Raw genomic sequence first — 16,116 nt, forward strand, 5'->3', positions numbered from 1 at the left:
CAACAAAAGTGCATCTTTCACAGACTGCAAGCTTTTTTCAACCTGCTTGTGAAAGAATAGTTTCTCAGACCAACAGCTCTTTAGGCAGAGGGCTAAAGACGCCTTGTCCCAAAGGCATATATTTGAGAACATTCCACAAGAGTCACTGTTTCTGTTTTCAGCAATGTCATCCAAAATGGACTTCCTTTTCTTTTTGTTAAGTAAAATGTGTATAATTCTATATAAAAAAGGCTGTCTGACCAGCGTGTCAAAAACCAGTTCACAGTGGGTATGTAACTTGCTTGATGTGAAAACTGAAATTCAGGATAAAAACGTCTTCTGCCATGTCCGTCAACTTGTTAGGTAAATTAAAAAGCTTGAAACACTATGGCAAACTGAAAAACTGACTACATTCATAATGCTGTGAAACTGTTAAAACAAGGTGCTCGGCAAGAATGTTGAGATAATTTTTTAAACATGCCCACCAGAAAACACTTAGGAATAATATACCACAAAGCCAGATTGTTTCTGTTTTATAACAAGAAAAACAAAAATTCCCTCAACAAAATACATGATCTACTGGGATATCAAACTCAAATAGGCTGCTTAGCCTTCAAATCCTCATCAGAGAGAAAAACTTTAGTGACCCATTGACATTTTTGCACCCAAACTCTTGCTTTGTCTCAGATTTAATATTCAAGGCAAAATACCTGGCCGAGGCATCAGGGTAAGAGTTGTAATGTTTAGATAAAAGCTAGTGTACAAAAACGTCATACTAGCCAGTCCAAATGCGCTATTGTTGAACTTAAGACAAACTATACTTTGAAAGGACTTCTTGTAGAAAAAAAAAGTAAAAAAAAGAAAAAAGCGCCCAAGTCATGAGAAATCTCAAAATAAAATTCAAAACATAAAATCCAATTAAGAAGCAAGTAGAAAGAAAAACAGCTGCAAATAATGGAAAATAAATGAAGAAAGAACACGAGGAGAGGTTTAATATAGATGATCAAAAACGTGAACGGGGGCAAAAATGTCAAATGTAAAATAAAATCTTCCGTTTCTGGGATCCTCCTTTCATGAGAGAAGAAGTGAGAGGAAGGTGGCAATGGAGAACCTCCCGTTACACAGACTCGACATTGAAAAAACACAACAATTATGACAATCCTTAATTATGTTGATGGGTTTTTGAATATCTGAAGGTGATTTTTCTAAAAGGTTTTGAGGCGGCTGTTATACACGTGACAGCTCTATTAAAGTCCGTTCAAGAATAACTGTTTGAAAAGATGGGATTTGAATGTTTCACCAACAACCTTGATTGCATGCCTCACCTGAGCAGCTGTATTTGGACAACTGGAAGAGCCTTCCTTCCAGCTATTCGAAGTGCAGCTTGCTGGACGTCAGAGGAAAATAACCAGCTTCTATCATTTGAACATGGTGCATCCACTAACACCTATGAAAAAAACAAAGAAGGGCATTAGATTTTTAACTGATTCGCATCACTGACAGGAATTTCAATAATAGTTATATAACTGGTATACACTTTTTCTAAAAATAATGTGATAATCATACTTAGGGTCTTTGGTCCACAATGATGAATAAGATGTTATAGAAATTCAAACGTTTTTTATCATGGCATATATTTTACAGAATGATACAGAAAGGATACAAAGCACATCAGAAATAAATCAACACATGTTTTTTAATTTGCACCTCTAGTGGTTATACGTTTTGTAAATGGTATTGTCATGCAGGCATGCATTGCATATCATCAAATAGCATTTTGTAGGTTGTTTGTCTTTGTGTCTTTAATATGTATATATATCTACATACAAATAAATATATATACGTGTGTGTGTGTGTGTGTAGAGAGAGGGAAAGTGATGAATAAAGTACAATAAAGTATAATAAAAAACAAAATAAATTTGCAAGATGTTAAGGAAGGTCAATACTTAAATACAAAAAGAAGTTGTATAGGTTTTATTAAAATAATTAATTACATAGAAAAAATATGTTAATATGTCAATGTAAAAGATGTTCTGGAAAAGTTATTTCAACAAAGGATGTTTTGAAAAACATGGAACCCAAAAGCCCAGTCTGGTATACCTTACGAAGAATGGGAAGCACTAGCATATAAAGGCGAATGCAACGAATCCAGAAACAAAGTGCCAGAGGTCAAAAATAGACAGAGGAAACTTGTCAGTAGGTAGAATGATTAAGACCACCATGCCCTATCCCTGTCACATGAAAATAGCCTAAGTCAGATGTCTACTTGCATTCTCAAAATTCAGAGCCAACCATTCTGTAAATAGAGTAGAAAATGTAACTGGAAGGACAATAACTCAAGGTAAATCTTCAGCTGACCAACCAAGCCCCCACAAATTGACAAATACAAAAATACTTAGAGCCTGATTTAGATCTTGGCGGATCGGTTACTCCGTCATAACAGTGACGGATATCCCATCCACCGGAATATAAATCCCATTATATCACATGGGATTTACATTTTGGTGGATAGGATATCCTTCACCGTTGTAAAGGAGTAACCTATCCGCCAAGATCTAAATCAGGCCCTTAGTGTTATGGCCCCCATTTTAATCAAATCCTAAATCCAAACTAAATACTATTCAAAATTGCAATGCTTAATTTAGGTTTTTCCCTTCATTACAGGAATGGAGAATGCAGATTCATTCTGAAGCATAATTTCTCCACTCTGGATTTATACACGATTTCCACAGAACCACCACCCTTGTATTGTAAATAGTTACATGCCTGTTTCTTGTCCTTTTGTCTTTTCTGTATTCTACTTTTTGTTTTATATATTACTGTCATAATGGCTGAATTGTGTGGCATAAAAACTAAAAACAATGGAGCTGGAAGTCAGAGATGTCTTGACAACAAGCATGGTCTTGCTTGTCAGCAAATACTAAAGTGGAACACTGCTTCCCTGAAGAAGGATATCCTTTCCAGAGAGGGAAAGATTTGACTTATCTTTGTAACTAATGTTACCCATTGAAGGAGACCCTCTCGGATTAGTTCACTGAGCAATATCAAAGTCTGGGTATACGTGTCCTCACTGGCATTGAAGTAAGGCCCAATTCAGCACTTAGGAAAGCATCTTGTACTGGATGTAACTTTCTCCTACCACAACCACCAGCACAAAGGTATTAAATATTGTCCAGTAACTACTTGTGATATTTTAAAACATTTCCATTTTATCTGTGCTTATCCAGTGAGTGTCATCTGTAGCAACCTCTCTATTTGCCGTTTGATAATTATGTGATCTTATGGCAGTCATTGTTACTGAAAGTGATGTAAATTGACGTACCTTAACATTTGCAAGACTGCCCTCCGGTATCACATTATATCTGTGTGACCATAGTTACACAGAATATATGTATTTCATTGACCATGCATAAGGCATGTGGCAAACTGTCTACTCTTTGGGCAGTTACACAGCCCACTCTAAGATGTTAAATGGTATGATTTGTTTAATTCTCCATACAAATTTGTTCCAGATCTATAAAGGAATATGTGTTCAATAATGTAGGATAGCTGTGGGTATCAGGCTTGCTACTCCTTATGCAACATATTCATGAGTTTGTATAGGAATGACCAAGCCTGGTCAGAAGTAGCCAATAGATGCATACAACAGACATTTATTTATTTATTTATTTATAAAGTTTTCTATAGTGGAGAAGTGTGGCTCACTGGTTAGAGCAGGCAGACCCTGAAGCAGAGGTCAGACCCGGGACCAGGGTTCAATTCCCGACGCGGCAGGGTCTCGAGCTCAAATGTCCACGGACCTGATAATTCTCGCTTCGGCACCTGACCTAATCATGGGTTCACACTCTGCAACTCTGGGCATTAAGCTTGCTTAATCTCCACAACGGCCCCCCGCGGCGGGATGCCTGGCTTTCACCTTGGGGATGCCCTGTAGGGGCTATCTCACAGGGAAAAGCCAGGACGGGTTCCCAAGGCAAAGCGCTTAGAGACCCCTGGGTTATAAGCGCTATATAAATCCAAACATACATACATACATACATACATAGCGCAAACTTGACCCGAGTGGGTATCAGAGCACTTTACATTTAGGATCGTTCCGTTACAAGTTACATCAGATACACGAGCATAGTAAGGTACAGTACACAAAAACAATGTTTCAATAAATCGTAGAAGGGAGGAAGGAGTAATAGCGGGGAGACGAGGAGGAACTATGCCCATAGTCTGGCTGGGTAGGTGATGGTCAAGGGGTAAACCAGGGCCAATCTCCTCATTAGCTGTCAAGCAGCTCCACCGGTCATCAGCCATGTTGCTCAGGTCTCAGCGTTCAGGAAAAAACAGTTTTTAGTTTATTTGATTTGCAATGGTTATATAGCGCTATCTAGACCCGGAGGTATCAGAGCACTTAACCAGGGGAATGTTGCATTAGAAGGTACATCAAAATGATTAGAAGGCGCTGGCTAGACCTGTAGGTATCAGAGCGCTATAACAGAGGAACATTACGTTACAAATTGCATCAGTTGCAATAGCGTAATAATGTACAGTAAACAAACGACGAGGTTGAGAGGAATTATAGGAAGGGTGGGGAGGAAGGAGCCGTAGCAAGGAGACGAGGAAGAACTGTGTCCAATGTCCGACTGGGTAGGTGATGGTCGGTTCCAAGAAGGCCAGGCTCCCTAGAGGGGCCGGGAGGGAGATCCAGGCTCTTTGGAGGGCAAATCCAGTAAGGATTCGGCTGACTTACCGAGGGACACCCCAAGACAGAATCGGCTGTCTCTTAGGGTGATCAGAATTTTAAAGTAAAAAACCGGGACATTTCACGAAAATAGAAGAAGGACTACAATTTTACTTCAAGCGATGAGAGCGCTCCTCAGCAGAAAATTACAGAACAGGCAGTAAGAACATACATAAAATGCAATTTTTAAGCCCAGTAGCTTGCCTGTTAGTTAAATTGCTTTCTTGAAACAACTGCTAACTATCCCTGCTTTGTAGAACATTATAAACACCTCCCACCGTTTTCAGTCGACCCTCTCCAAAAACGGGGACATGAGCTAAATTTCTTGAAATTTGCTGGGACAGCTGGTTAAAAACAGGGACCGTCCTGGCAAAACGGGGACACCTGGTCACCCTACAGTGTCTCTTCATGCAGTCTCGAAGGGGCCTTAGAGGAAAAGGACGCCTCAGGTCTGTGCCGGCAAGAACAGCGGAATATTCAGACGGCCGGACCCTGTGCGCGCTCGATGGGTCTTCGGAGGTCACAGAAACAGTAAGAAATTATATCCGTTGTTAATAAGTCACATGCAGTTACATTGGGGTCAGATGGCAGGGTAAACCAAGGGATAATTACCGATTTGGTAATCCCCAACCCAGAAGCTCTTGGGGAGAGCTCCTATTCAGCGGCCATCTTCGGGTGTGAATTCAAGCTAGCCTGGCTGATGAGGGCTGTGGATGAGAATCTTTGATGATGCTTTAATGATATGGGAAGTCATTAATCAAAGAATATTTTGAATACTTGTAAAACAACTATCTCAATATCTGCTCCATCACAGGAAATGACACGGTGAGGTAGCTTTCCTGGATATTGAGGTTTCCATTATTTACATAAACAAATTGCATACTCCATGAAGAAAGTTGTCAACCTGGGCATCAGACACACATAACCAGAAGTGTGATATTATATTCATCAAATGCATCTGGTATTGTTCAATTAATTGTGAAGAAGAAGCTCAGACAAGCACTCAATTGCAACTACACTTTATAAATAGGGCTCCCGGTTTTCCGTTTAAACGGATTTTTACATATAAATACAGACGGAAAACAAGTTTTCCTTTATCTGTATTTATATATAAAAACGGGAAAATACAAGTATATTTTGTCATTGACTTCACATCCCCCAACCATCTGGTGTCTCCCCCTCCTTAGAGGGTTAAGAGGTGTCAGCCCGGTTGAGACAGCTTCCCGGCGCTCGCACACACAGCCGCACCCAAGTACTTCACAGGTCTTTGAAAGACCATTAATGAGGCTTTATTGTTCACCCCCCAGCCCCTGCCTCTTCACTCCGTCGATTGCTCCAGCACCCGTCTTTTCCTTGCAGACTGGGTTTTACAAGAGCAGATTCTGTGTTAGAGTGCCCGGTTTGCACCTAACTTGTAAATGTGTGTAGGATTCTGTATAAGTAGGAATTGTGAGGATTGTGGTGTATAACGAGGGAGAAACAGTAAGGCAGTGCCTTGCAATCACCACAACGAACATATATAGCCCTGGCGGGAACAGCATACCACATGTCCTGTTTGTCAAAAAAGTTGGACAGAACACAGCCACAAACACATATGCAGTAAAAGTGTTTCTTCTTTTTTTGGATCCATTTCATTGTGGTGCTTCAACCTCTTGTCTCATCTCTCAGTTCACGCACAATAAAGCGACCTGTATGTTTCTCGTTTTTAAAAAAAATCTTATGTTGAAAACTTCTCTTAATCCCCTGCATTCCTGGGGGTAGGGGGCTTTTCACCCCTTTTGGGCTACAAAAGAGCTGCCCCTCCATGTTCCGGCCGGGAACGTGAGACCCAGCGTACTGGTTGTACTGTGCTGATCTCAATAAATACTTTATTACAATATTAAAGCGTCGACTTTACACAAAGTCCTTTGCACTCTGCTTGGTTAAGGCTTCTTGAGTTTGGCTGAAATTATATTTTTGACAAGCTCAAGTGAGCCAGTTTAAATTGCTCTAGTCTCTCCCCTGCACCTTTACACTTCACAATACCCAGCAATGCAAGGAGGGATGCTGGTTCAGGGGTTCCCACATTTAAAGCTTTTAAATCTGAAGAGATGGACTTTAAGGACTCTTTCAGAGGAAATTTGAATTGAATTGCTTTCAGGTATTTATAGCGGGGCACAATTGGGTTGCAGCTGAAGGCAGTGTGAGTTTCTCTCAGTGGGGCAGTAAGGTGTTCAGTGGGGGAGAGGATGTGGCACTCTGCCGATGGCAGAAACTGCAAGACTCTGAGACAAATGGCTTGTGATAGCACTTTTAAGCATATCTGGGACATTATGCAAATGGCAACGTTTTCAGATAAATGTATAGTGTTGACCAATAACAACCGAGCGCATGTGTGCATTCACAATTTAAATGAATGTGGAAAAATACTAGCTGTAGCGTCGTCTTTTGCTTGTGACAAAAATAAATGTGGATAAATACAGAAAAAATGCCCCAAAAATAAATATGGATAAATACAGACGGAAATGGCAAAAAAATAAATACCATAAAACCGGGAGCCCTATTTATAAATAAATAAGGGAGCAGGACTACTTTTGAGAATGCCACTTTTAAAGAGGTATCCGAATAAGGATTACCATTAAAAACAATGGAGGAAACAGACAGATCAGTCAAATACAAGAAGGTAACGTGTGATTAATTAACACAATACTCAGCTAAGTAACACAAGATTTATGAAACAGTGTATATGCATTGATGCACATTTGGAAATATGATCTATCTAAAAAATTAGACAAACCAAGCCTTACTTTCTAAGTAGCTCATCTACTACATCCTAGTTTGAACGCAACATCAACATCTAGTTGCCGTTGCACCACAAAAGTTTTTGATTTATAACATTGATTCAGTATGTAACTCAGAAGAAGCAATTTGAGGAAGTAACATATCTTCTAACATTTGATGACTTGTAATACAATTTTATGTTGGCAGTATTATTCATCCACTTCGAGAACAAAAATGTGTGGGACATCAAAATAGGGATTCTAGATTCATCCTAGCTTGTTAAAAATAGCAGTGTCATTAGAAAATATTTGGTTTCAAAATCACCTGAACTGATATGTGTTAGTGACTAAACAGGAGATAGCAGAGTTTTCAGATTAAGATAAATGCTGCTGGAGCATATACCTTCAAGCAGTGGAAAGAAATTCAAGAATCTCTAAAAATGATCAGTTTTTATAAAAAAAATATATTTATTGTTTACTAACAGCCACAATCGTAAATATAACATATATATATATATATATATATATATATATATATATATATATATATATATATATATATATATATTACCTACTGGCGGCGCCAGTAGGTAGTTATAGTTAGGATTGTTTTCCATAGGGAAATCGCAACATTCTATTGGGAATAACTTTGGTGCCGGTTGAGGAATCTGCCTGACATTTTCCTCAAATTTGCCTCGCAGCTCTCCGCCCCGTCCCTGAAAGTTTGGGGGGGGATTCGTCAATCGGGGGCCGAGATAAAAGGGAAGTCCCAAAACGTGTTTTCCCCATGTTAATTTCCATAGGGCGGTCAGACTCACTTTTAGCTCGAACGGCTGAATGGATTTTCACCAAACTTGGCAAAATTGTAGGGACTGGTAGCCCGATGTGCCTTTGCTATGTCTCAAGATATGTGCTCCAGAGGATTTTGAGTAATTTGGGTTTAAACAAAAATATATATCTATAAGCGCGCCCCTGTACGCGCACCGGGGAGCGCACCGGGCTAACTACGCGACTTGCGCACGGAAAGCTGATTGGCTCTCGGGTGTCTGTAAACATTCGAAACAGTCCGCAGCGGCCGCCATCTTGTGTGTCGGTAGGATCGAGACACTAGAGGTGGCAAAAAACAAAAGGGAAAATGACCAAAAGGGGGCAGGGTTCACCCCCCCCCCCCCCTGACCCCTTAGGTTTGATGTGGGGGCCATAAAAGGGTCCCGCGGGACAAAAAAAATTATATCTTTTTTTCGATTTTCGCGGGGGGAGCGCCCGTTACGCGCACCGGGGAACGTACCACAGGGAAAACCCAGTGAAACAGTAAAATAATAATTTAAAGTGCTTAGAGGTAGGGTAGCTCTGAATAGAGTTGTTATGTTGTTTGGGTGTTTTAAGTACCAACATGTAGGTACCAATGCCGAGTCTTAAATTTAATGTACACCGTTTCCTCTGTAGATATCTTGCATGTTGTTACAGAAGTTATTGTGGTATATGGAATCCATATCATAGTCTGTCAGGAAAGCAGAAACAACATGGAGGCAGGAGATGAAAAAGAGATGTGAAATACACATTGGAGATAATAAAGTGGGAGAAAGGAAGTAACTATGAGCAAAATTACTATGTAACACAAATAAGTTGCACAGTATACTATAAGTCTGACTATATATTATAATCAATTTGGTACTAGTTTATGAATTACATATAAAAATGAATAATGTCTCGAACAATTTTTGATTATTAAATATAAATTTATTTTTGTGATTGTTTTTCAAAATTTAATAGAACTTCTAATAACACATTGTCGGAAATGTCCTCATTTTCAATCAGTGAATCTACTGCTTCTACACACTGAACTAATTCATGGTTCAGTGATTCATCCATAAAATCAAAGTCATCATTGTCTTCAATAATTTCTTCAGCGGGAGGAGCCAAGCTCGCGAGCGTAATGGTCGCCTTTTAGCTCGGCTCCCGCAGCCCTCCGGCCTGATTGCCTATCCTGTCTTCTATCCTGTCCGGAGACGACACATTATCGGGGAATTGGAAACAGAACACTTTGTTTGTACTTACCATTTGGCCCAGAGATCTCAATGTGCAGCGGCTCCGAAGTTGTGCCCTCCGCAGGATCGGGGCCTCCGGTGAACCTAGACCGGGACCTAGCCTGTGGGATCCGACGGCTCTCGGCCCCGGCCGAGAGCGTGAACCAATAATGAGAGCCGTTGTGCGAAAATCCCGGCGATCCTGATCCGGGCCTGCCCTGGTGACCGCGCGGCTGATGTGGGTGAGATGCACCGGGGACTGACTCTGTGAAGGGGTCCTCCCCCCGCCGCTGCTTTGTCCGGTGGCCCTGGTCCTCTGCGCCCGGACTCTGCTTGTTGGGGGCGCCGGTGCTGGTGTAGGCGGGGACCCGTATTGGGCGGACATCCTTTCGGCACCAAGGCTGCCATTGCTGGGACCCCCGGAGCTCTGTGAAGTCCTACATTTTTGAACTGTTTTTCCGGGGGTCGTGGAGGGCGGCGACTGGGCTGACTTCACGAAATGGCGGCCGACCCTCTGGAACAAGAATCACCCTGTGGCGGCGGGCTTGGGTTGCCTAATTGCGCGGGGATCTGGTCTGGTGAGCGTGAGCTTACGGTCAGAGATATCCTGGAAGCTCTGAGATCCCTGCGCGCATCCCTGGACCCCGATGTCCCTGTGGGTCCGCCACGATCTGCCGCCATTTTGGGCAGCCGTTTCTTCTTGCCGCCCTCTTGTTTCAGTGACTCCATTGCCTCGCCCCCCTCGATTGCTGCAAGTGTTGCTGCCGCTGATCGAAGATCGTTTTGTGTGCCGGTGACTTTGGAGCTCCCTGTTTTTCTAGGTTCTGACCCTGGGGACTTGGACATTGTGCCGCGGCCCTGTCCGACATGGAACTATTGGTGGACTGCCGCCTGCACCTGCTCCGATGGCTTTGCCTTTGTCTATCATAGAGACCCCCTCGCCCTCCCCAGCGGCGAAACTGAACTCCTGTTTTTCATCATCCGTGCTGCGATTGCTGATACATCTAAACTCTCTGTTTGGACTTCTGCTCCCTTGCGGACCGATTTACCCCCCATGTTGTTATGGTAGTCGCCATTTTTCTCGATTGTATGCTTTTCTTGTATTTAGTATCTCATTTTACACTGTCATGTGGTGGGTGGGATTTGTGGTTCGGAAGGGATGGGGGTGATATGCACGACTCTTGGTTGATTCTTGGTATACGACTTAGTGGCGCAATTGTTTCTATCCGTGGAGAGGTGGGAGGTCCCCTTCTCTGTACGTTTTATGGCGCTTGATGGGGTGTCGTCCTGGTCTGTTTTTGCTGTGATTGTTTGGTTGGGCGGAGGGCGGCGGCCGGCCATTTTGATTGCTGTTCTTATGCTCCTCCCTCCTGTTTTCTTCTTTCCGTTTTTGTTCCCTTTTTGTCTCGTTCTTCTCTCTTCTTTCTCGCTATATTTCGGGTTCTGGTTTAGGGCGACAGGCACGCTGTTTGAAGGGTAGGCCATAGCCTTCTACAGGGGTGCAGGGTGGGATGGGTGGGTTGGGTTCTATCTGTTGTTTGTTTTCTGGTTCTATGGCCCTTTTGTATCTCTTTTTCGTAAAGCCGCGTCTGTCCCGGCCTCCCGTGGTGTGTTCGGGGTGGGGTGTGTGGCGTCGTTAACCCTCCTTTTATGATTCGGTTGCTTTTCTTCTCGATCGCTGTACCCTCACTGGTGCTGATACTCCTGTTGTCTCCTGTATTCCCGCCACGGGACGCCTGTGTCGACGTGTCTTCTTCCTTTCGTTTTTATATTTCATTTTTTTTTATTTTTTCATTGTTCCACCTTGTCCTCCTCCCCTCCCCCTCCTTCCCCCCCTCTTCCCCCTCTTTTCCTCGTCCCCGCGCCCCTCCCTCCTTTTTCCTAGAGGTCACTATGACGGGCTGGTTTTGATGTGCTGTTTCTCCGATCCCTCTGTCCTGGCTTAGCTGTGGTTTGGGTGGTGGGCATGTGACGATGATAATGCTCAGGTGTCGATTATGTCTTAATTATCCTGATCTTTTTGTGTGCTTTGTGTTGTCTCTCCTGTACTGCGGCCCCTTACCCCCTTATTGACGCTGAGGCTGGTTCTGGGACATCGGACGTCTCTATATTGACAGTGAGCCTGTCGTACGCCTCATCCCCATATTATAAAATTAACCTTTTTTGCTCCTGTGTTTTGGCCCTCTGGTTCCTAAGTCTCTTCTCCCCTTTTAACGATTGTACTGCCTCTGCTTCGTGCTGATTGATTCTGTAATGTTTGCCTTGGAACCTCTGATTGCTTTACACATTGCGGCCGGCCGGTTTGGTTGTAGGCCTAGACTTGTATATCCTTTTGATGCCAATAAAGGTTTAAAAAAAAAAAAAAAAAAGAATTTCTTCAGCGTTGTTCTCCAGAACAATTTTGAAGGAAATATTCTGCTCTCCTTCCATTTTCTTGCTGTAAATTGCATAAAAAATAAATATATCAGTAGAGATAGGGCACTGTTGGGTTTAAGTTCAGACAGGTAGTTTTGACTTTTTAACAGTGAAGTTATCTTTGGGCAGTGTATGGTATCAGGCTGGAAGTAGAAATATAAAAAAGTGTATGTCATAAAGCCTAAGTAAATTCATAAATATACAAGACAAGCCTAACTCCATCCATAACTATAACAGAGAAGCCTATCTCAATCTATAACTATTACAGAGGGATAGTATATAACTATCAGAAAATGTTTTCCAAATTAATTTAAAGTGCACAACATACTTCAGTTTCCAAAATAACATCTTACCTTTGAAAAAGCAGTTTAAGTTCTCAGTGAAAATCCTTTTGAAATGTACTTCAGGAAGTAGTAGTCAAAATGGCTGTGTTTCCCTCTCTTTCTTTATATATTTATGTACATAAACCAATCAAATGTCATGGATTAATAGTAGAAAATGAAAGTAACATTTTAATTGGTTGTAAATTCTAACACTTCAGATGTGTTTTTGTCATGTAATTTACCGCAGGATATTTAGAGAGGGCTAAATGGCTCAATGTAATTCAACCAAATTTTGGAAAATGGTAAGGAACGGTATGTAGTATGGCCTATTCTATATTTGGTGAAAGTGTCTCCAGTAGTTTTTTATGTAAATTAACTTTTAAAAAATTTTGGGAGCGCTTCCCGGTGCGCGCCCCGGTACGCGTACTGGCAGCGCTACGGGAGTCCTCCATCTTGTGTTTCGGTAGATTTGAGACACAAGATGGAGGACAAACAACGTTGGGAATGTGTATAAGGGGGCACAGTAGGCACCCCCTGACCCCCTAGGTTTTCTGAGGGGAGTTTAAGAGGTACATATATGCCAAAGAAAAAAGAACATTTTTAATTTTTCGCGGGGTGAGCCCCCGGTACGCGCATCGGGGAGCGTACCGGGGAGCGTACTTTGGTGAAAAATAGTGAAAAAAGTTAGAAAAAGATAATCCAATTCCAATTCCAAAAATTCTTTATTTCGGCCACATGGGCCATAAAAGATGCAGTAAAAATACATATAGATAAAACACAATATATACAATAAAAACCAACTGGACCTGCAATGTTAGAAAATACAAGGTAATATGAATTAACCAGACATTTTCTTCCTTATTATCCATGCTGCCATTAAAAATTTGGAAACCGCAAACACAATGTGGCCCAGGGTATTAGTTTTCATAACCCTGTAGGCCTGTAAATAGTTCCTGAAGCCCAGGTTCCGACATAGAGGAGCTAACCAGCGCCTCCTCGGGCTCCGATAGGCATGGCAACAGAACAATATGTGCAAATCGTCTTCATCATTAGCTTTACAGCAAGAGCAGAGCTTGTCACCCCCTAACGACCATTTATAGGTAAAAACTTTAGTAGGGAGCGTGCCAAACCTCCATTGCAGGAACAATTTCCTCGCCAAAAGAGGATAGATAAAATCCATAAAAGGTTCAAAGACATAAGAATTTTTGGATACTATAAAACGTCCCGTCAAGGTGCCACTATCATAAGCATTGTCCATATCAGCAAGACTTTTGTTCTTGTAGAGCTGTGCGAGGGTTTTACGCGAAATCTTTCTACAGCCCTGAGCTGGATCATCCCATAGATCTGGCAATTTCAGGCTAGACAGTTCCGACTTGATGAATGCCAGCCAAGGGATCTTGCCATTAACATCCAGCCTCATGACGTGTATAAGGTCCTGCCTGTAGTGATACAGTTCCTCGGTGGTCCATATCCGGTGCCAGAACTTCACAGGTTTCGACCGTAGGTCCTCTACAATTGACGGAAGGCCCAGGTCGAGTCTTAGGGGGAGGAGTGGTGTGCCTTGCGGGAGAGCAAGTAAGCGTCTGAGGAAACAATTTTCCACCCCTACCATGACCTTCCCAGCTTTATGTCCCCACAGCTCACTGCCGTAGGAGGCAGCTGCCTTCGCCTGGGTCCTGTACGTTTCCAGGGCCGGACTAACAGGCTTGAAGGTGGACTTGTTGGACACCCTCAAGAGTGCGCCCGAAAGCTGGGAAAGTTTCAACCTAGATCTTGCTACCTGGGAGTCCCATGTCAGATTTTCTTGGAGTGATACCCCCAGATATATAAAGGTCGAGACCCTTTCAAGGTTAGTTTCCCCCAGTTTTGGATTGGGTCTGGTTTTGGTGGGGGGGTTGAAGATCATGAACTTGGTTTTTTCCGTGTTCACCTCCAACCCATGTTGTTGACAGAAATGGCCAAAACCGTCCACAATCCTCTGGATCCCCATAGGGGATTTGGAAAGAAGGAGGGTATCATCGGCAAACATTATTGCCGGAACCCTCCTTCCTGCCAAAACCGGGGCGTCATTGTCCCCAACAGCGTCAAGATGTTGAATGACGCTGTTAATGTACAGACAGAACAGTGTCGGAGCCAAAACACAGCCCTGTCTGACCCCTCGGCGGACCGGGAATTTGCCCGAGGGCTTACCATCCCTCCCACACCTCACTTGCGCAAAGTTGTTCTCATGCAGGCTAATGATGATTCTGAGGAGGTGGGGGGGAACTCCTAGCTTCTGCAGAACCTCCCATAACTTCCCCCTCGGGACCAGGTCAAAGGCTGACCTCAGGTCCACGAAGACCATGTACAATCGACCTCCCTCTAGCGTGACCGTCTTCCAATACAGGAGAAGGAGGCGAAAAATTTGGTCCATGGTCGACGTGTTCTTCCTGAAGCCAGCCTGGAGGGGGCTCATGATGTCATTGTCCTCGACCCAGTCTAGGAGGTGGTCCAAGATGAGGCGCGCAAAGAGCTTTTGGGGCACATCTATAAGGCTTATAGGCCTGTAATTGGAGGGGAGCAGAGTAGAACCCTTCTTATGGATGGGTACAATCTCTGCCCCCAACCACGACCCAGGGATCGCCATACCTCCAAGAATGGCATTGAAGAGAATGAGAAGGTATGGACCCCAGATATCCGGGTGGTGCCTAAATAGATCCCCGGGTAACCTATCCAGGCCTGGTGCCTTCCCCACTGCTAAGCGTTCTAGGGCAAGCTCCACTTCCCCCAGGGATAGTTCCATTCCAAACTCCTGAGTACCCAAGGGCAGTTGCAGCTCTGCGTCCGGGCAGGAACTAGAATCTTGGTAAAGAGCCCCAAAGTGGGCCTCCCAGACCGCGGGGGCTATATTGGGCTCGATCGCTTTACTGAATTCCCCTGACCCATTGTTTACTAGGGCCCAGAATTTCCGGGAGTCCCTGACTTTTAGGGCATCATGAAGATCCTGCCAGTGATTCCAGTCCCACTCGGTCCTTGCAGTCGCCAGCACTGATTTATAGTGCTTCCTAAGGTCACGTACATTGGCCTTATCTGACCCCTCTTTTATTGCTGCAATGAGCTCAGATTTTGCTGCCCTGCAGTCTGAGGTGTACCAGGAGGGAACAAGGGTCCTTTTCTTTCGGATTGGGACCTCCGGATGGAATACCTCGGCCAAATCCCTCACTAAATCCTGGTGAATATTTCCCAGTTTCTCATAGTAATCTGGGGTTCTTGGTTCATTCAGGAGAGCATCCACCTCCATGAAGCTGGGGAGTGCCAGCTCATATAATTTCTTGATGGACTCTTCCGAGCTCACCAACTTTCCCCACTTGACCCGGCGCCTGTTTGTGGTGAGGGACAAAACCCCCAGATCTTCCCCTTGGCCAACTGGGGATGGGTCCGTCATGGGCAGGGGGCACAGGATATTTAGGCAAAGGGCATTATGATCGCTGTCTGACCTCTTAATTACCCTGAAGTCAAGCACTTTAGGCCAGAGTGTAATGTCCACCATGATGTAATCTAGCCTCGACTCATGGCCCCTCCTGTTGAAAGTACACACTGAGGGGGTATCGGAAGGGGTACGACCATTACACGCCCTCAGTGCGCAATTCAGGGTAAGGGACATGAGTTGTAACGCTAGAGGGGACCAGGCTTTAGGGTGAGGAGAAGATGAGGGTGGAACCCCCCAGTGGTCATCCTCAGCCGCAAGGACACCATCCAGTAGACCTTCCAGAGGTTCAAAGTGGCAATTGAAGTCTCCTCCAAGCACCACCTTGAGGTCACCCGGAAGTTGGCCCAAGAAGGAGGCCAAGTCATTTAAGGTTGATGATTCGTTTGGCGAGGCCACTGGACGCGAGTAGACG

The 16,116-nt window shown here is 43.7% G+C and overlaps 1 protein-coding gene across 2 annotated transcripts in view; it reads right to left on the reverse strand.

Annotated features, from left to right (window-relative positions):
• The window catches only part of NSUN3 (NOP2/Sun RNA methyltransferase 3), a 190,337-nt gene that overhangs the window by 32,035 nt on the left and 142,186 nt on the right, over positions 1-16,116 (reverse strand). For both annotated transcript variants that reach the window (XR_013599891.1, XM_078657710.1), the window contains exon 5: positions 1,305-1,426. Coding sequence is in view for 1 of the 2 variants with exons in the window: in XM_078657710.1 (XP_078513836.1) it covers positions 1,305-1,426 (122 nt within the window). In the remaining variant the exon portion in view is untranslated. The remainder of the gene's footprint in view (positions 1-1,304; positions 1,427-16,116) is intronic.

The sequence above is a fragment of the Lissotriton helveticus genome, chromosome 8, assembly GCF_964261635.1.
Source record: "Lissotriton helveticus chromosome 8, aLisHel1.1, whole genome shotgun sequence".
Lineage (NCBI taxonomy): Eukaryota > Metazoa > Chordata > Amphibia > Caudata > Salamandridae > Lissotriton > Lissotriton helveticus.